General features: G+C 43.9%; 2 protein-coding genes across 2 annotated transcripts; one reads left to right on the top strand and one right to left on the bottom strand.

The window, feature by feature from the left end:
* The first annotated feature begins 1,345 nt into the window (after positions 1-1,345).
* Positions 1,346-3,256, top strand: spryd4 (SPRY domain containing 4). Its single transcript, XM_080857232.1, has 2 exons — positions 1,346-1,479; positions 2,236-3,256. The coding sequence occupies exons 1-2, from the start codon at positions 1,347-1,349 to the stop codon at positions 2,775-2,777; spliced, it is 675 nt and encodes a 224-aa protein (XP_080713358.1). The 5' UTR covers position 1,346; the 3' UTR covers positions 2,778-3,256.
* A 113-nt stretch (positions 3,257-3,369) lies between these two features.
* gls2a (glutaminase 2a (liver, mitochondrial)) lies at positions 3,370-15,183 on the bottom strand. Its single transcript, XM_080857231.1, has 18 exons — positions 14,895-15,183; positions 13,989-14,076; positions 11,706-11,827; positions 10,993-11,122; positions 10,737-10,816; positions 10,171-10,334; positions 9,371-9,429; positions 8,104-8,136; positions 7,824-7,882; positions 7,477-7,543; positions 7,315-7,365; positions 7,028-7,204; positions 6,786-6,917; positions 5,823-5,915; positions 5,566-5,627; positions 5,144-5,220; positions 4,728-4,791; positions 3,370-4,608 (listed from the first exon to the last, which is right to left on the bottom strand). Exons 1-18 carry the CDS (start codon positions 15,080-15,082, stop codon positions 4,437-4,439), a joined length of 1,818 nt encoding a protein of 605 aa, XP_080713357.1. The 5' UTR covers positions 15,083-15,183; the 3' UTR covers positions 3,370-4,436.
* Between the last annotated feature and the right edge of the window lie 1,156 nt (positions 15,184-16,339).

The following is a 16,339-nucleotide window of genomic DNA, read 5'->3' as shown; positions in this document are numbered from 1 at the left end:
TCTTTCCTTAAACAGTTTTCCTTGACCTCGATGGATAAAGTCATGAGGTCAAGGAAAGATATGAAGTAGAATTTATAAGGAGTTATGAAAAGAGGGTGCTAAGAGAATCCAATTGCACTTAATTAGGCTACAAAATGGTCCATATGATCTGCTTAATCAGCCCATCTGACTGTGGTTGGTAAGAGGAAGTTCAGGATTTGTGGATATGCAGGAGTCTACATAATTCTTTGAACAGAGTTGACTCAAAGTGTGCTGTCATTCCCAATTTGGCACATTCAGTCCTCATTCAAAACCTTTGCCATTGTGTGCGCCTCCTTATAAGACAGAAGAAAAGCCTCTGTCCATTTTGTCACCAATCAACAATAACAAAAGTGTAAAAAAAAAAAAAATCTGGGATCTCCAGGAGAGGTCCAAGAAAGAACCCACCCATTTTAGATGCAACTGGTGGCTGCAATGGTCTGCCCTAAGTCTAGCAGGAAGCACAATCTACACATTTGTTGACCCATGCCTTGACATCTCACCATGGCTATTAAAAACAGTCTTTAACCTTTCCCTGCAGTTTTTGCACTTCCAAGTGGCCTCCAGTAGACACACTATGCAGCTGTTTTAAAACATTGACTGACTGAAGCAGCACCACCTGCACCTGAGAGGCAGCATCAGAATGAACAGGTGGGATCCTCACAAGCACCTGGAGCTGATTCCAAATAGGAGCATATTTCTGCAGGTCAGGATCCACTGGCATCAGACTCCAATCACCCAGTCAATTATTTGCTGTTAATTATTCAATTAGCCAACTTAATGTTGGTCATCTGTGCCTGAGACAACTCATTCATCTCTCCTGCCTTAAATGGAACCCTCTTGTACTGCACACACTTTTGGGGCAGCCCTGTCTACCATTCTCTGGGAAGATTTCTGATTAGACTTCTGGCAGCCTTGAGAGGGCTTTGACATTACCGTATAGCTTGCCTAGACGATGAACAATCATGTATTGGAAATTGGCAAACTGTTCAACCTAGCAAGCCAACTGCCCCTCCAAGCCAGGAAAATTGCAGCCACTGCAGTGAATTGTTGCCAGTTTGCAAAACCAACTCCCTACCCAACAAATAGTATCTGAAGTGCTTTGTGAAGGACACCATACTCACCATTGCCGTTTTGGTAGTATCAAATTTGCATTCCCAAAGCCCACTTTTTATGGACAATTAATACAAAGTGTTTTTTTTTTTTTTTGTCAAGCCAGTTCAATTGCGACACACTGCACAACTCCGGTAGAGGGCAGCAATGGGCAATAAGCTCTGAGTCGCAGTCTTGCACAAAACTGATAAACAAAACATCCATGTGTGGAAAAGATGGCGTTGCCTCTCAGCATGGCAGGTTGTTGCCGTTTAGCAGGGCGGATAGCGGGCAGCCTGCTTTTCCGACAACCCCGTCGAATGGTTCTGTCAAGTACGAAGTGCTTTGTCAGTACCACCACAATCAATAGTGAGTAACGTTAAGTAGTGATTTAAATTAGTTGTGATTTGCCCGAGAACTCACACCCAGCTGTCACCGAAGTAACATTAGCTAACTTTGGTTGGAAGAGCTAGCAAGCTAGCATAGGTAGAGGTCAGAGGCTTCATGATAAAATATCGACCACTGAAGGTGGTCGTGCCTACCCTCAGTGGTTTTGGCGTATTAAGCCGCACACCGGAATGCTGATCTATATCTATCTAAATCTATCAAAGATAGTAGCCCATGTGAAAGCAGTAACTAAGTCGGCAAGCTAGGACCTTTCAGAATGTGTGACGGGCTCAACCATCTCCCAGATCAGGATATTACCTGTCCGATTTAGGGTCTTTAGTTAGATTGTGTGTGAAGTGGAGTGGCTAATTACATTGAGTGGCTAATTACATTTAATTATTTATTTTTTGCGATTTAGTATTGTTGATGTTGTTAACTATTTTGGACATTCTTGTCTTGAATGAATGTAGCATTTTCTGTGAACACAGGCAGTGGCATAGATGCAATACAAATCTTGTCCACAGAGTACTGTATTGCATGACCAGGTTCAATCCTCTTCTTTCAGAATGCTTATTTGGGCATTTCATATCATTATTTAATTATTATTTGTATATTGTCTGTCGTGCACAGCTATTTATTGTAGGTTGCAGACCAGGTGGGCTGCTGTCAGTCCCATCCTCCTTTGGTAATTCCTATTCAGCTATGATGAAATAATGTTGTTTCCTCTTGTTCTCACAGACCTGCAGTTTAAACTAGATGAGCGGACGGCTCATAGCAGTCTGGACTTGTATAAGCGAGACACAGGCGTGATCTACCGTATTCTTGGCCTTGACCCCAGCCGATTGCAGTACAACCCTGAGCGCTTCCGTGACTGGGCCGTGGTGTTTGGCGACAGCCACATCACCTCTGGGCGGCACTATTGGGAAGTGACCGTCCGCAAGTCACAGGAGTTTCGGCTGGGAGTGGCAGAGGTAGCCATGTCACGACACGATTGCATCGGCACCTGTAACACATCCTGGGTGTTTGTGTACGTCCAGCGCAAGTGGCTCGCCATGACGACTAACAAGATGGTGCCAGTGTCTTTGGTGGGGAAGCCAGACAGAGTTGGGGTGCTGTTGGACTACGAGGCAGGCCGGCTGAGCCTTGTGGACACACAGAAGAACCAAATTATCCACACTGTCAAAGGCCAGTTTCGCGGACCACTCTGCCCAGCATTCGCGCTCTGGGATGGGGAGCTTCTTACACACTCTGGCCTGGAGGTTCCAGAGGGACTGAACTGAACAGTGAGGGGCCCTTCCCCCAGCTTCTTCCCAGCAATGTATGTAGGAGAAGAAAGCCGTGCTGAGAGAAGCAGCCCACCCCCCCCCCCCCCCTCTGTTTCTGAAACTGTTGTTGTGGAAGTGGACATATTTGGTCTTCTCATAAACGACTGCTAGACAGGTGACGTTCATCATACACACTCACTTCAGATGACGGCAGCAGAATCGCTGTTGTTCCCGTGTCTCTCCTCAAGCAACTCGGCCTCGGAACCAGAGCCTGTTTAGTTTTCCCCCGGGGGCAGCCTCTCTCAGCACATGTCAGCAGCTCAGCCAGCTGACAGATTCAGTCAAAGATGATTGCTAGCCCAGTCCGGGGGCTCCATGGAGACTGGGGAGAACAAACTGATGGTCAACACCTTGTATAGCATGACGTTTTTTTGGGTGTTTTTTTAATGGGCACACATGGAAAGAACACTTTTCTTACTAACATTCATTGTTCATTCTATCATTCATTCATTCGTAGGAACATTTGTACAGGCATTTCTTAACACAAGCCAAGCAGGCCTTTGTCTGTCCATCGAGATTTACACCACAGTAAATAAAAGATGGAACATTTGTGTTCAGGACTTCTTTTTATTCACACAGATATTCCCGTTATGGCAATTTGGCACACTTTCTTACCTAAAAAAAAAAAAACCTTAAAATAAATACATATTATGTACATACCACACAGTCCAGGGGTTAATGACTTCCGGTCTCGGAGTAAACCAGTCATAATTTGTATAATTTAGTTGGATCTACCAACTTAACTACAATTAATGGATGAATGTGTATGTGAAGATACCAGTAAATTATCCACAAATGGGGTCTCCCTCACAGTTTCATACGTCCTTTCCTGACACATTGTCAACTTTTCAACTAGCAACTGGGGTAAGAGGGAATAAGGCTTCACTGCAAAAAAGCGCTGGGTGTCCACACTGTCAGGGTTGCAACTTTCTGACATCAACTAGCTTTATTTTAACAGATCTCTGAGCAAAGTCTCAAAATCATCTTGAAGAGCAAGGGGTTAGGGCTGAGAGAGATGATAAAGGAACCATCTGTTGCCTGTACTCATTTTTTCAAGCAGCACTCACAGAGGAAGTCTAAAATAACTGGCAAAGAGGTAGCTGTGTTATTATTGGCTGCAGCTTATCTCAACTTGTCGAAGGGGGACCAACAGAAGGTGTTGATACCGCCTTCAATCACTATGTACAACCTGAATGTTTATCCACCATTCACACCAATTTCCCTGTGTAAATCACCACACATGTACAGTACTTACACCTGATCAACACAACAGAGATATTTTACAAAAATAAATAAATACATCTCATTTAAATACATGACTGAACCAGTACGTAATATATAAACATCTTGGCACTCTGTACACAACTCGATGGATGGCAGTTTAACAAAATGATGGTTTAACAGGACAGTCTCACATCTAACTGCTTACAGCCACCATGAACTGGCATGAACAGCGGTTATGTTGGAAAACATCACCTATATTCTTCTGCATTGATGCATCCCCCAAAAAACACCTCTACACCCATCATAGGGTAGAACTAGCCAGTTCTTCAATAAGAGAGTGTGTGCAGGTGCCTGGTTAGGTCACAGCTGAAGGAGGGGTCTTGCCTGCGGTCAAACCAGGCCTTTCAGAGCATCTAGCTTCTGTTGTTCCTCAGGTCCCGGTGCAGGTTCTGTGGGACAGGAGATGTCTGTTTGTGTGTACAGCGCCTGGTACTCCTTGAGAATATTCACCACGTCCTCCCTTGAGAACTGGAGAGCGTCGTCCAGAGGAGTGTTTCCCCATCTAAGAGGGGACAGAGGAAGACGACAGCGTTTAAATGAAGAGGTCACTGCAGTTGTGAGAGCGAGAGAATGAGAGAGTGAGTAAATGAGGGGATGACGACGGATGGAATGCGCCCTCACCTGTCCTTCACCAGTGGGTTGACTTTGCAGATCTGAGTTAGAAAGAGCACGGCCTCCACATGACCTTCACAAATGCAGGTTAGGTCACATGTGAGATGCAGGAAGACAACATACCCTGACTAAGCATGTGTTGTCAGTGTCAGCAAGAGAGCGTTTTTTCCCTTGTTTTTATAAACAGCTGTAGCTACATATTATAGAACAAGTCGGTCATAACAGTGGAATGACATGATTGTGACGGGGTATGAATGGATGGCTTAATAAACAAGTGAGTGACTAGAGGAATGACCTTCCATAAGGTATTCCTTCTGTGAGTATATGTGATATGAGTATGTGTAGGATAAGAATGGATTAGTGATTGGATGATGCAGATTGAGGATCATTGAGAAATGGCTGGTGAGATGAGGAGAGCGGCTCACCCTCAGCTGCAGACACGTGGAGTGCAGTCCGTCGATCATAATCACTCAGCTCCATGTCCTTAGAGGACAGTGCGAACCTGCAGGATGGACGGATGACAGCGGGAATGGGGATTTGGAGAAAGGCAAAGGGACTCAAATTATTTACGCAGTTGAACAATGAAGGCTTGAATGATTTATCGCCATAACTAATTCACTCAAACGGAATCATATGTAGATATCCTTAAAATCACTAAAATGGAGAAAAGATGACTGGCCCATTTTTTTAAAATCTCAATGCAGGTCATGGATTAAATTAATAGTATTCTGTGTTTAGAACTGTAGTTCAGTTTTGTGGTAGAGAATAATGTGTGTGGAGTTAATATGGATTGATTACATTACCCCACAACAAAGTTAAAATGTTAGGTATGATATGTATGATATACCTTCTGAGAGCTGACACATCTCCACTATAGGCAGCAAACATCAGGTCAACCACAGATTTATTCTAGAGAGAGAGAGATACATCATCAAACATCATCATATTGTCACATATGTACAATTTTGTCCTTTTCATTACCATATCAAGAGATGTTCATTTGACAATTTGTAAAATCTGACATATTGGCATTGATATAAAAGCTGTTAAAGAAAGTAATTGCATAAACATGCTCATTCTCTTTTTTCTGCCTCGTGCCCTTACCCTGTCCTCGCCCGCCTGTCTCCGTGGGTCTAGCTTCTTGACGAAGTGCTTCAGGTTATCATAGTTGTGGAAGTTAAAGTGTTCCACCAGTTCCTGAGACACGTATACGCAAATGCATTAGCCAAAAGTGTACTGCAACCTCATGAAATGTGTTTTGTGTGTTTGCCATCACAGGAGCATGTGTGTGTGTGTGTGTACTATTATAGCAGCATGTGTCTATGTGTGTGTGTGCCATCACAGCATAAGTCTGTGTGTGTGTGTGCCATCACAGCATGTGTCTGTGTGTGTACTATCACAGCAGCATGTGTCTGTGTGTGTAATATCACAGGAGCATGTGTCTGTGTGTGTACTATCATAGGAGCATGTGTCTGTGTGTACTATCATAGGAGCATGTGTCTGTGTATTATCATAGGAGCATGTGTCTGTGTGTACTATCACATGAGCATGTGTCTGTGTATGTGTGCCATCACAGCATGTGTCTCTGTGTGTACTATCACAGCAGCATGTGTCTGTGTGTGTGTCTGTGTGTGTACTATCACAGGAGCATTTGGCGGTGTGTGTGTGTGTACTATCACAGGAGCATGTGTCTCTGTGTGTGTGTGTGTGTGTGTGTGTGTGTGTGCCATCACAGCATGTGTCTGTTGGTACTATCATAGGAGCATGTGTCTGTGTGTACTATCATAGGAGCATGTGGTGGTGTGTGTGTGTGTGTGTGTGTGTGTGTGTGTGTGTGTACTATCACAGGAGCATATGGTGGTGTGTGTGTGTGTGTGTGTGTGTGTGTGTGTGTGTGTGTGTGTGTGTGTGTGTGTACTATCACAGGAGCATGTGTCTGTTGGTACTATCATAGGAGCATGTGTGTGTGTGTGTACTATCACAGTAGCATGTGTCTGTGTGTGTACTATCATAGGAGCATGTGTCTGTGTGTGTACTATCATAGGAGCATGTGTCTGTCTGTGGTACCTGGCAGAAGTGGATTCCTCTCACACTGTTGCCCACTCTGTCCAGTGGTGGAGACCAGCACATCATGCCCATGATGTTGGGGACCACAAGGAGCACGGCGCCTGACACACCTGACTTGGCAGGTAAGCCCACCTGGGAGATAACATCTCGTCATGTTCACATGAAGAATAGCGGGCAGTGTATGTGTGTAATACAGAGAGAGAGAGAGAGACCGAGGGTGTTAGAGAGAAAGACAGACTCACGTGGAAGGCAAACTGTCCAGAGAAGTCATACATTCCACAGGAGTACATGAGACTCAGTGTGTTCCTCACAGCTTCTGCACTCAGCACAAGCTCGCCTGTGATAGGACAAATCCCTCCGTTAGCCAACGTGGCAGCCATGACACTGCCTGACTCACACGTCACCTCTATTGAGCACAGCTACATGGGGGAGAGAAAGAGGACTTTACAAAGGTGAGCCTACAGGAGAGGACTGGCCGTTATGGAAGGACTTGACATACTGTCTGCAGAAACAAGCTGCTGGGGTTTACCTGGAAGTAGAAGTCCAGAGCGGCACTCATATCAGATCTCTGTGGGAAGCACTGGAGACAAAAGGCGCAGACCAAATTGTTATTACAACCAAACCATGACAAAAATAATAGGCATACCTGAAGATAAAAGTAAAGTTTTAAAAGTAAAAGTAAAAAACCAACCTTTTTCTCTGCGAGGTAATATCCAATAGCATAATTCCTGTCACCCGTCTCCTTCTCGGACTGAAAACTGTAAAAATGAAGAGTTCAGAAGTGTCAGCTTTCCACTGCCCATATCAGTAGTAAGGAAGTCAAATGGTTACAGGTATTTATATGCCAGACTCTACAACCTGTAGGGAAGCTGTGTGTGTGTGTGTGTGTGTGTGTGTGTGTGTGTGTGTGTGTGTGTGTGTGTGTGTGTGTGTGTGTGTGTGTGTGTGTGTGTGTGTGTGTGTGTGTGTGTGTGTGTGTGTGTGTGTGTGTGTGTGTGTGTGTGTGTGAGGGAGAAAGAGAGAAAAGTGCGGACTTACACAGCATTATTGAAGCCAACATATTCCAGCCCTGCCATTCTCTTCAGATATTCCAACACCTTGAGAGACACAGATTGATTGTACATCAAAACCCCAGACCACCTGTGTACTACATCCATTGGAAGAATTCCTTACTTAGTACTGTAGTCCATGAATTTCTGTTTTCATATTGCAATGTATTTATATCCTTAGGATTTAGAATGACACTTGATATGGCAACTATTCAGTATTTATTTCTGTTAAAACATTTTGAAATATGCTCATAGTTTCTGATACTCACATAGTCAAACTTCTCTGCTTTATTTGCTCCAGGCTACAAGAAATAAAGAGAGGTGTAGGCTTTTCAGTGTTGATCTCCAGACAACAACTCACTGAGTCACACAACAACACACTGATCTGAGTTCAGAGTAAATGTGCAGTCATTGTCTACTTCAAGGTAGCTCTGTGTGTGCGCGTGTGTGTGTATGTGTGTGTGTGTGTGTGAGTGTGAGTGTGTGTGTGTGTGTGTGTGTGTGCGTGTGCGTGTGCGTGTGCGTGTGCGTGTGCGTGTGCGTGTGCGTGTGCGTGTGCGTGTGCGTGTGCGTGTGTGTGTGTGTGAGTCAAATTGCCTTTCAGCACAACAGAAATAAATGCTATACGACGAGAGATAATTCACTTTTATAGACAAAAATAACTTTTTATTGTTAGCAGCTGTCCTCGTGTTACTGATAGAAGAGAGATAGTTACTGATGGTCCAGTCCACACCAGGGCCTGTGCATGTGAGAGGGTTTGCTTATTAGAATGTGTGTTTGGGCTTTGACCTTTTACAGACCAAAATTATAAAAATCACATACAAATAGATGTTTCTGCATTACAAAATTACAAAATAATAAAATGAATTGATTGGAATACAATCTTTTTAGTACATTTACATTTAGTAAATGTACTAAACAGACACTTTTGTCCAAAGCGACATACAAGGGAGAGAACAGTAATTATGTACTTAAAATGGATCATGGACCCGATGATGGATCGGACACTTATTGTGCCAAAGGCACTTAAGGCATTCAAGGCATTACACTCCCAGAGGCCCTAAAGGAAGATGGTTGAAGATTTCAAGAAAATGTTCTGAAATGTTGCTTGAGTAGCTTAGGCAAAGGTCAGACAGGTGTTCTGACAGGTGGTCCGGCAGGAAAGCCTTAGGCCCTTGGTCTTTAGTGAGAGTGAATTAACAAGAGGGTGTGTGAAAACAGACATGTTCAGTGAGTTTGTTTGTCTGTGTATTTGGGAGGGATCCTGTTCATATTAACTTTTTGTGAACCCAGTATTGTCAGCACACGTCATCGATTAAGCAAGGACCCAAAGTCAGTCTAATAGATCAGCACAGAAACTGCCATGCCTCCATATAAGGCTGCTCATGCCTTTGTTAAAATCTCCTGAAGTTACCAAAGCTGACCCTGTTTCTGAAGGCATATTTTAGTTCACTGGACAGTTCCAGTGTTGGTCCATAAGGGGTCAATATAGTTTTCTGTATATTTTGTAGTGTGTGAGTCCCAGAGCTTCCTTACCTTAATAAGTGAGCTGATAACGATGGCTCCTGCATTCACCATGGGGTTATGTGGCTTGTCTATGAGGAGAGAATGGCAAACAATATTCAGCTGGACAGAAATAATCATCTGGATAATGCCTAATGCCATTACCTTACAACGGTGTACTGCTAATTACATAAAACATACATTGCTAATTTCGTTATGCTGATCAAAAGAATATATAGTGTTTTGGTTGGTGTTTGTTTATGTGCCCTACAATATGAATATGTGTCCTAGTTTTCTAGTTTTCCTGGCAACAGATGAGGGTGTGCATGTGATAAGAGGCTTTTAATGACCCAATGTCAAAATCACACGCTGTTTGAATTACACTGCAGTGTTGCAACACCACTTGTTCTCACAGTGGCGCTTCAGGATCTTTCCAACATTTCCAAAAGGCCACGACCAGACAGATCAATCATCTCGTTGTCACCTCTGGAATCTGTTGTACTGACACTCTGACACTTGTACTGACCGTTCCTTTGCAGTGAGTTACACATCAGTATTGTGCAAGATTTGCGAAAGAGTACTTAGTACAAGTAACATAGAGCTAGACTGCCTAGAGATAAGAGGAGAGACGTAGTAAAGACATGAGAGTAGAGCGTGAGTAAAAAGATTATATATAGACGTGGGGTGAGGTGGTGGGGGGTTGGGGTGGTGACAGATGGATCTCACAGACTGACTGAGTGAATCTAAGCACTCTAGGATCAGGAGTAAGAGAGAGTGAGTCAGTCTGTGTGTGTCTTCATATCAGCTTGAGGTGTGGAGGATGAATATCTTACCATCTTCATCCAGAGAAAGCTTGTTGAACTTGAGTCCACTGGGCTCTTTCCCAACGTATCTGTGCACCTCCTCACTGCCCGCCTCATGCACGGCCACCGCATACTCAAGTGGCTTCACACATGACTGCAGACAGAACGGCACCCGCGTGTCCCCCACTGAGTGCCTGCAAGAAGGGCAGAGGAGAGAGGAATGGAGGACTGCTGGGTTTCCATTCGAATGCTTCTTTCAATCAAGCAAATTAGTCCTAATGAGTACCCCCCACTGATCTGTGACAGACAGAAGCAGAGAGCCAAGTATCACAGAGAACAGCTGACGGTGAAACGGATACGGCATGTCGAGGCTGGATCTGTTCTGGAGTCAGCAGGTTTTGGGGTTTGGAGGTTCAGGGAAGATGAAAGGTGATGGCAGAAGATGTAGCAGATGATCTCTCTCAGTTAATGACACTGGTCATTTACCCAACCTCCTCATATCGCAGCCAAAACTGAGCCAGGGGGCTATCATTACACTGCAGTCTGCAGACTTTAATTTGGACACAAATCTGGAAGTGAGTATCTGAAAGTCTTACCTCTGGCCATCAACTGTGCAGAGGGAAACCCCCCATGATTCCGGATTTAATTTAGCCAGCTGTGGAATGTAGTCTGCCACCTGCCAACACATCACATGCACATTCATAAGTAAGAGAGACTGTTTCTACACACCAGTGAAGGTGTGAATGTGAGTGAGCGTGCTGTATGGCTATATGGTGACATAGCTCTCCATTTTAAATGGTTAATCACATATACATGTCAATTTATGGCTTGTGTTTGTGCAGGGAATTTCACCTGTCCTCCATCCTGACGCTGTACAGAGTAATAGATTTCATTGATGTGGGAGACGAACGTCTCAAAGTCAGGGATAATGAACTTCTTCCTGAAGGCCTGTGTCAAAAGCACAATGTTGGTGCCCACGCACCTGAGAACACACACACACACACACACACACACACACACACACACACACACACACACACACACACACACACACACACACACACACACACAGAGACAATGAAGGGACAATGACACAAGCAGTATGACTAAGAAGTTAGTGAAAAGTAGGATAATAAGAGGGTGAGACTAATAACAGTGATACGGTGCTGTAGTTACACAGTAATGTAGTGACGCATTGAGGTAGGCCCCACTTGGTAACCAAGTCCTATATTGCACAGAGTGAATGGAATGGGCTATGTAAAGAAACAGCCGTGCTTACATACACTGTCAGCAGCTTTCTAGAAGTTTCTAATAAAAGCAAACATACTTGAGCAATGAGCATGACTGTGTATCCGTATGCATATCCATGTGCAAGTCTGAGAAGATCTTCACAGCCATGGGTGATAAGCAGGCATAAGCACATGACATACACAGCTGTCATGGTCGTAAAACTCCAGACTCTCTGGTCAGCACTCTCTAACACTCATTTAAGGTCATCCGTTAGAGATGCACCATTAGAGATTAGCCAAAGACGTGAACAGACATTTATTAAAGGGCAAACTCACTTCCTGAAAAGCTCCTGGTCCATCATCACCGTCCCAGTGGACTCGTGAATGGACTGCTGTAGCTGACGCATGCAGTCCCGCAGTCTGGGGTCAGAGGGCATCAACCCCGTGCTCCTCACAGCCTGCAGAAGACATGCCCCATTACACACTGTGCCCCAACGCAAACACACTCACACACATGCACCTTGTCCAGCACTTGATCCCAACGTCTTTCCCAACTTCAAAATTACTCTGTGTATATATAGCCCTCTGAAAATATGTAAAATTTGCCACTGCCATGATTACTTTCTCTGTAGTTTGTTGTGCAAATCCACTTTGAAAGTTATCACTACAATACTCTCAGATCACACAGGAGCCACCAGTGTTTCCCATGAGAGGTATTCCAGATAAGGGGAAAAGTGATGAACTAATCAGAGGCTGGAAAGGTCGCAGGTCTGAGCACTAAGTCTATGTATTGGTATGGGGTTAAGCCATAGACTACTGTGTTCAGTGATGTGAGGGATTATTAGCAAATGGGGACTCGTTGCCTCAATGGCTGAATGCTAGGCCTGTCATCCGAGCAGCACAGCTCAGTATGTGTCTGTGTGAGTGTGCATGTGTTTGTATGTATTTGTCTATTTCTGGACGACCAGGTGTTTGCTAAAGGCTAGAGGCTCAAGCTATTTTCACACCCTCGTGTCTGATCACTGGCCTTCTGCATACAAACATGTGATTACCCAGAAGTACACACTGTGTGGTTGAGACAATTATGCATTTTGAACATAGTTTGTTAGGAAAGAAGAAACCACTTATTTTACAGCCTCAGAACTTCCCTGAGGCTAAAAAGTTGGAATTCGATCACTAAGTTTGCATCTTTGCCTGCGGATCTCAGCGCTTCACCCAGCCAACACAACTCTATAGGTCTTCTCTCTACACCTACTCCAGGCCTGCCTGATTGACGTCAACCTGTTTTTAATGCTTTTGATTGGCTAAGTCTGGTATGCTCAGCTACTCACGAATGGCACTGAAGAATGCAGTCATGGAAAGACAGCAAACATGCAGACTGGGAACAGGACTGAGAACCCATGCTTAGATGTTTTTGAACAAGTGCCCTGACATTTCTTAGCTGTCTTGTTGTTATTGCTGCTATTATTAGGGTCTCTTGCAGGTTTTCCATTCTATAGTTTCAGGTGTGTCGCCGTGTGTCTGTTTTTCACCTGCCAGAATGTGTGTCAGGGTGGGCGTGTAAGGCTGTACATTAGTTTGATGGGCAGCTGTTGATGTGCAGAGTTGTCCTTTCATAACCCTTTGGTCGGTTCAATGAAATACGATTCTTTAAAAAAAACGTGTGTGTGTGTGTGTGTGTGTGTGTGTGTGTGCGTGTTCGTGTGCGTGTGCGTGCGCGTGCGCGTGCGCGTGCGCGTGTGCGTGTGTGTGTGTGTGTGTGTGTGTGTGTGTGTGTGTTTGTGTGTGTTTATGTGTATACGTTTGGATCTCTGTGTCTGTATGAATGTGGGTAGTGGTTAGTACCACTGGTTAGTTACTCATGCTTACAGCTACAGAGTGGAGTTCTTGTCCAAAATAACAATTCCACACAATGGCTACCTCTATTCATGTGAAAACATGAGAACTAAACGCATTTAAACTAGAGCTAATTAAACTAAACTCATTTAAGTCGTTAAACTAAAGACTAAGACTAAAGATAGACAAGATGCATTTACTGCATGAAGTATTGAGAAACACTGTGATCATGCCTTAAAAATTGCCCTGTGGAATTACAAGTCTAGAGGCCTACACACATCAACAGAAATACCTTGAGTGTATGTCCATGTGACTGTGCATATGTGTTTGTAGTGGCATCTTCCTCTACTGCGTCACAGACTAGTTGAAACAGGTTTTACTGTGTGAAGAACATTCCCCTGAACATTCTAGGTTCTTGTCAGACAATCTCCCCTTACACTTGCCCTCACACAATTAGGAACTAGACACAGAATCTGTAAAGCTGTGGGAAGTTCTGCGGATGTCTGTGGAAAGGACTGTATTGACTGGTGGTAGTGCATTTATACATATGTACAGTGTCCAGTGTGCACCTGTATTGAGTGCTCTATCTATCCTCAGTTTGGCATAGTTTAACCGTGCTAGACTTGTACGTTCTTGTCTGCACAGCAATGCGTAAGTAGATATCTATTATCCATTATCTAGTATCCATAAGTATCCATTTGGTAGGAATGTAACAAAGCATACCAAATATGACTGGACTGTGCATCAGCACCGCCGAGAGCGAACACGGAGAGAAAGACTTACAGCGATGAAGCGAGAAACAGGAATTTTTTCCTCTCCTTGGGTGATGGTGTAAAACAGCAGATCCTGAAGACTAGAGACCACTCCTTTACTAAAACACAGAAACAGAACCCATCACATAGGTGGACAACACCCAACCCTCTGTGAAATAACATTATGTGCTGATATGTGATGCTGTTGTCAATGTATGTTGCCTTACATTTGGCTTTTCTAAACATTGTATTATTCTTATTACCAATGCTGATGTCTTTTCACCAAACCCCATTCCCCTTAAAGATTTTTGAAAAGTTGCCATCTATCTTAATCATGAAACAGTCATGATACAAATGAGTCTAGTTTACACGTACATCTCCCTGTTTTTCTGCTTACGATGTATTCATCCATCTTACTCTGTTTAAACTCAAACCACAAATGCATATTTATGACATGCCTCTTTTGCACTTACAAATGTTAGGAACAATATAACTATATTTCGCACAGAAATTGTTTAATTGATCTGCTATCCTGTCCAATGACAAATGTTGACATTGTCATGTCCAGTTGCATTATACTTTGTTTGCACTTTATGCTGTTTCTTATGTTGTCTGTTTCTATACTGTCCAATTACTGAGAAATGTCTGGTCTAATTGCAATGTACATGTTGTTTGCACTTTATGTTGTTTCTCGTGGCATACAGTATGTCACACCATGGTCCTGAGGACATGCAATTTCGGCTGGGATGACATTATAGAGAACTTTAACTTGACTTATAGTGAAAGGTTTAATGATCCTCAGTGAGGCATCTATGGGGCCCTCTCATAACACAGATTATAACATACTGTAAACATGCTTGACAAAAGTGCCACCACCAATTCTTCTTAATTTTGTTTGAAACTATTGACCCATTCTTGGTAAAAGAAATGTACACACCGGAACTGTGCCTGCTCTGAGTTGGAGACGCTAGGCTGATGACGCGATTGAGCTGAGGCGCCGCTGGTGCTGAATGGCGGTGCGACGGGCGAAAGAGGGATCACACACCGAGCCTGAACCAACGCACTTTGTACCAGCAGTTTGAAAACGCCAGTATTTGATGCACGTATGTTCTTCAGACAGTGCATTTTGGAAAACCTCTTCTGTTTTTACGCCGGCACTCCAACTGTGAATAACAACGAATAGAAGTTTTGCCCGAAGTAAACTGCCGCGCCGCGTCGTCACGGGACTTTACACGAGGAGGGGAGGGGTGTGTCAGTGTATCAACCATGTGCTTCAAGAAGCGGACGCGACGGCTCTGTTGCCAATGACGCGATGATCCCAACTTGGCCACGATGACACATTGATGACCCGCTGGGCATGGAGCACTTAGGGATACATTAGCGCGGGCCAAAATAAATATTAGTGACAAAGTTACGGTGGGAAACAATTGATCTGAATGTCAAGCTGTTTTGACAGTAACACCGCATGGTATGAAGTAGTAATTCCACATGTCTATAGCTAACTTCTGCGCTATATAATGAACACCACACACTGGCAGTGAAAATTTATTTCAGGATATTTTAGGCACCTCAAGCACGTCAACAGAAGGCTTGGCCTATGCCCGGTAAGGCTACAGTCTGCAAGCTGGTTAGGTTTAAGTGCCTCATAAATCCCCGAGGAACTTTCTGACTCCTCTATGAAATTGTATAGGGCACAGTACATGACTAAACCAGCATCAACAAAAATATGTCATGATGTTCTTCAAAGGTCGCAAAGTTAATATAGACAACATACATTTCTAGGAAGCCACCACTAGTTTGGAGTGCACTAGTTTGCACTAGTTTGGAGTCTGGCCTGTGGTCAACGCTACGCGCAACTTCCCATGGTTAGAGAATTTGAATGAAGAATGGCAATAATGAAAACATTCACCCAACCTAGGCTACGAGCGTCATTAACTGCCAATTTGCTCATGTGTTGAAGAGACATCTATCTATCTATCTGTCTGTCTGTGTTTCTGTCTTTTTGTCTGCCTTTCTGTCTGTATGTCTGGTAACTTTAACAATCAATCAACATTGGACGTTTGAACACGAAACAAGAAATTAGGCTGAACCTTTCCCCAAACGTTGTAATTACGCAGTTATAGTGGCACCATGTGGCAAGTTTGCGTATTACCGTTCGAGTTGTAATGGAACAAGGGCAGTGTGTGTGGAGTGTCCATAGTCTGTCTGTGAGGGGCACCCTCAGCTCAACTCTAAACTACAGACTGCAGAGGCAACAGTCCGAGTCTAAATGCCCCAGCATGTCCCAGGTAGCAAGCTACAAGTGCTTGGTTGGCTTTTTAGCTCACACACATATGCTGTAATCATTGAACCAGGGTTGATTACATAGATTTTCACCAAGTA

This window comes from Sprattus sprattus (assembly GCF_963457725.1).
Source record: "Sprattus sprattus genome assembly, chromosome: 18".
Lineage (NCBI taxonomy): Eukaryota > Metazoa > Chordata > Actinopteri > Clupeiformes > Clupeidae > Sprattus > Sprattus sprattus.
The sequence above is the reverse complement of the archived record's forward strand: the minus strand, read 5'-3'. Positions and strand labels throughout refer to the sequence as shown.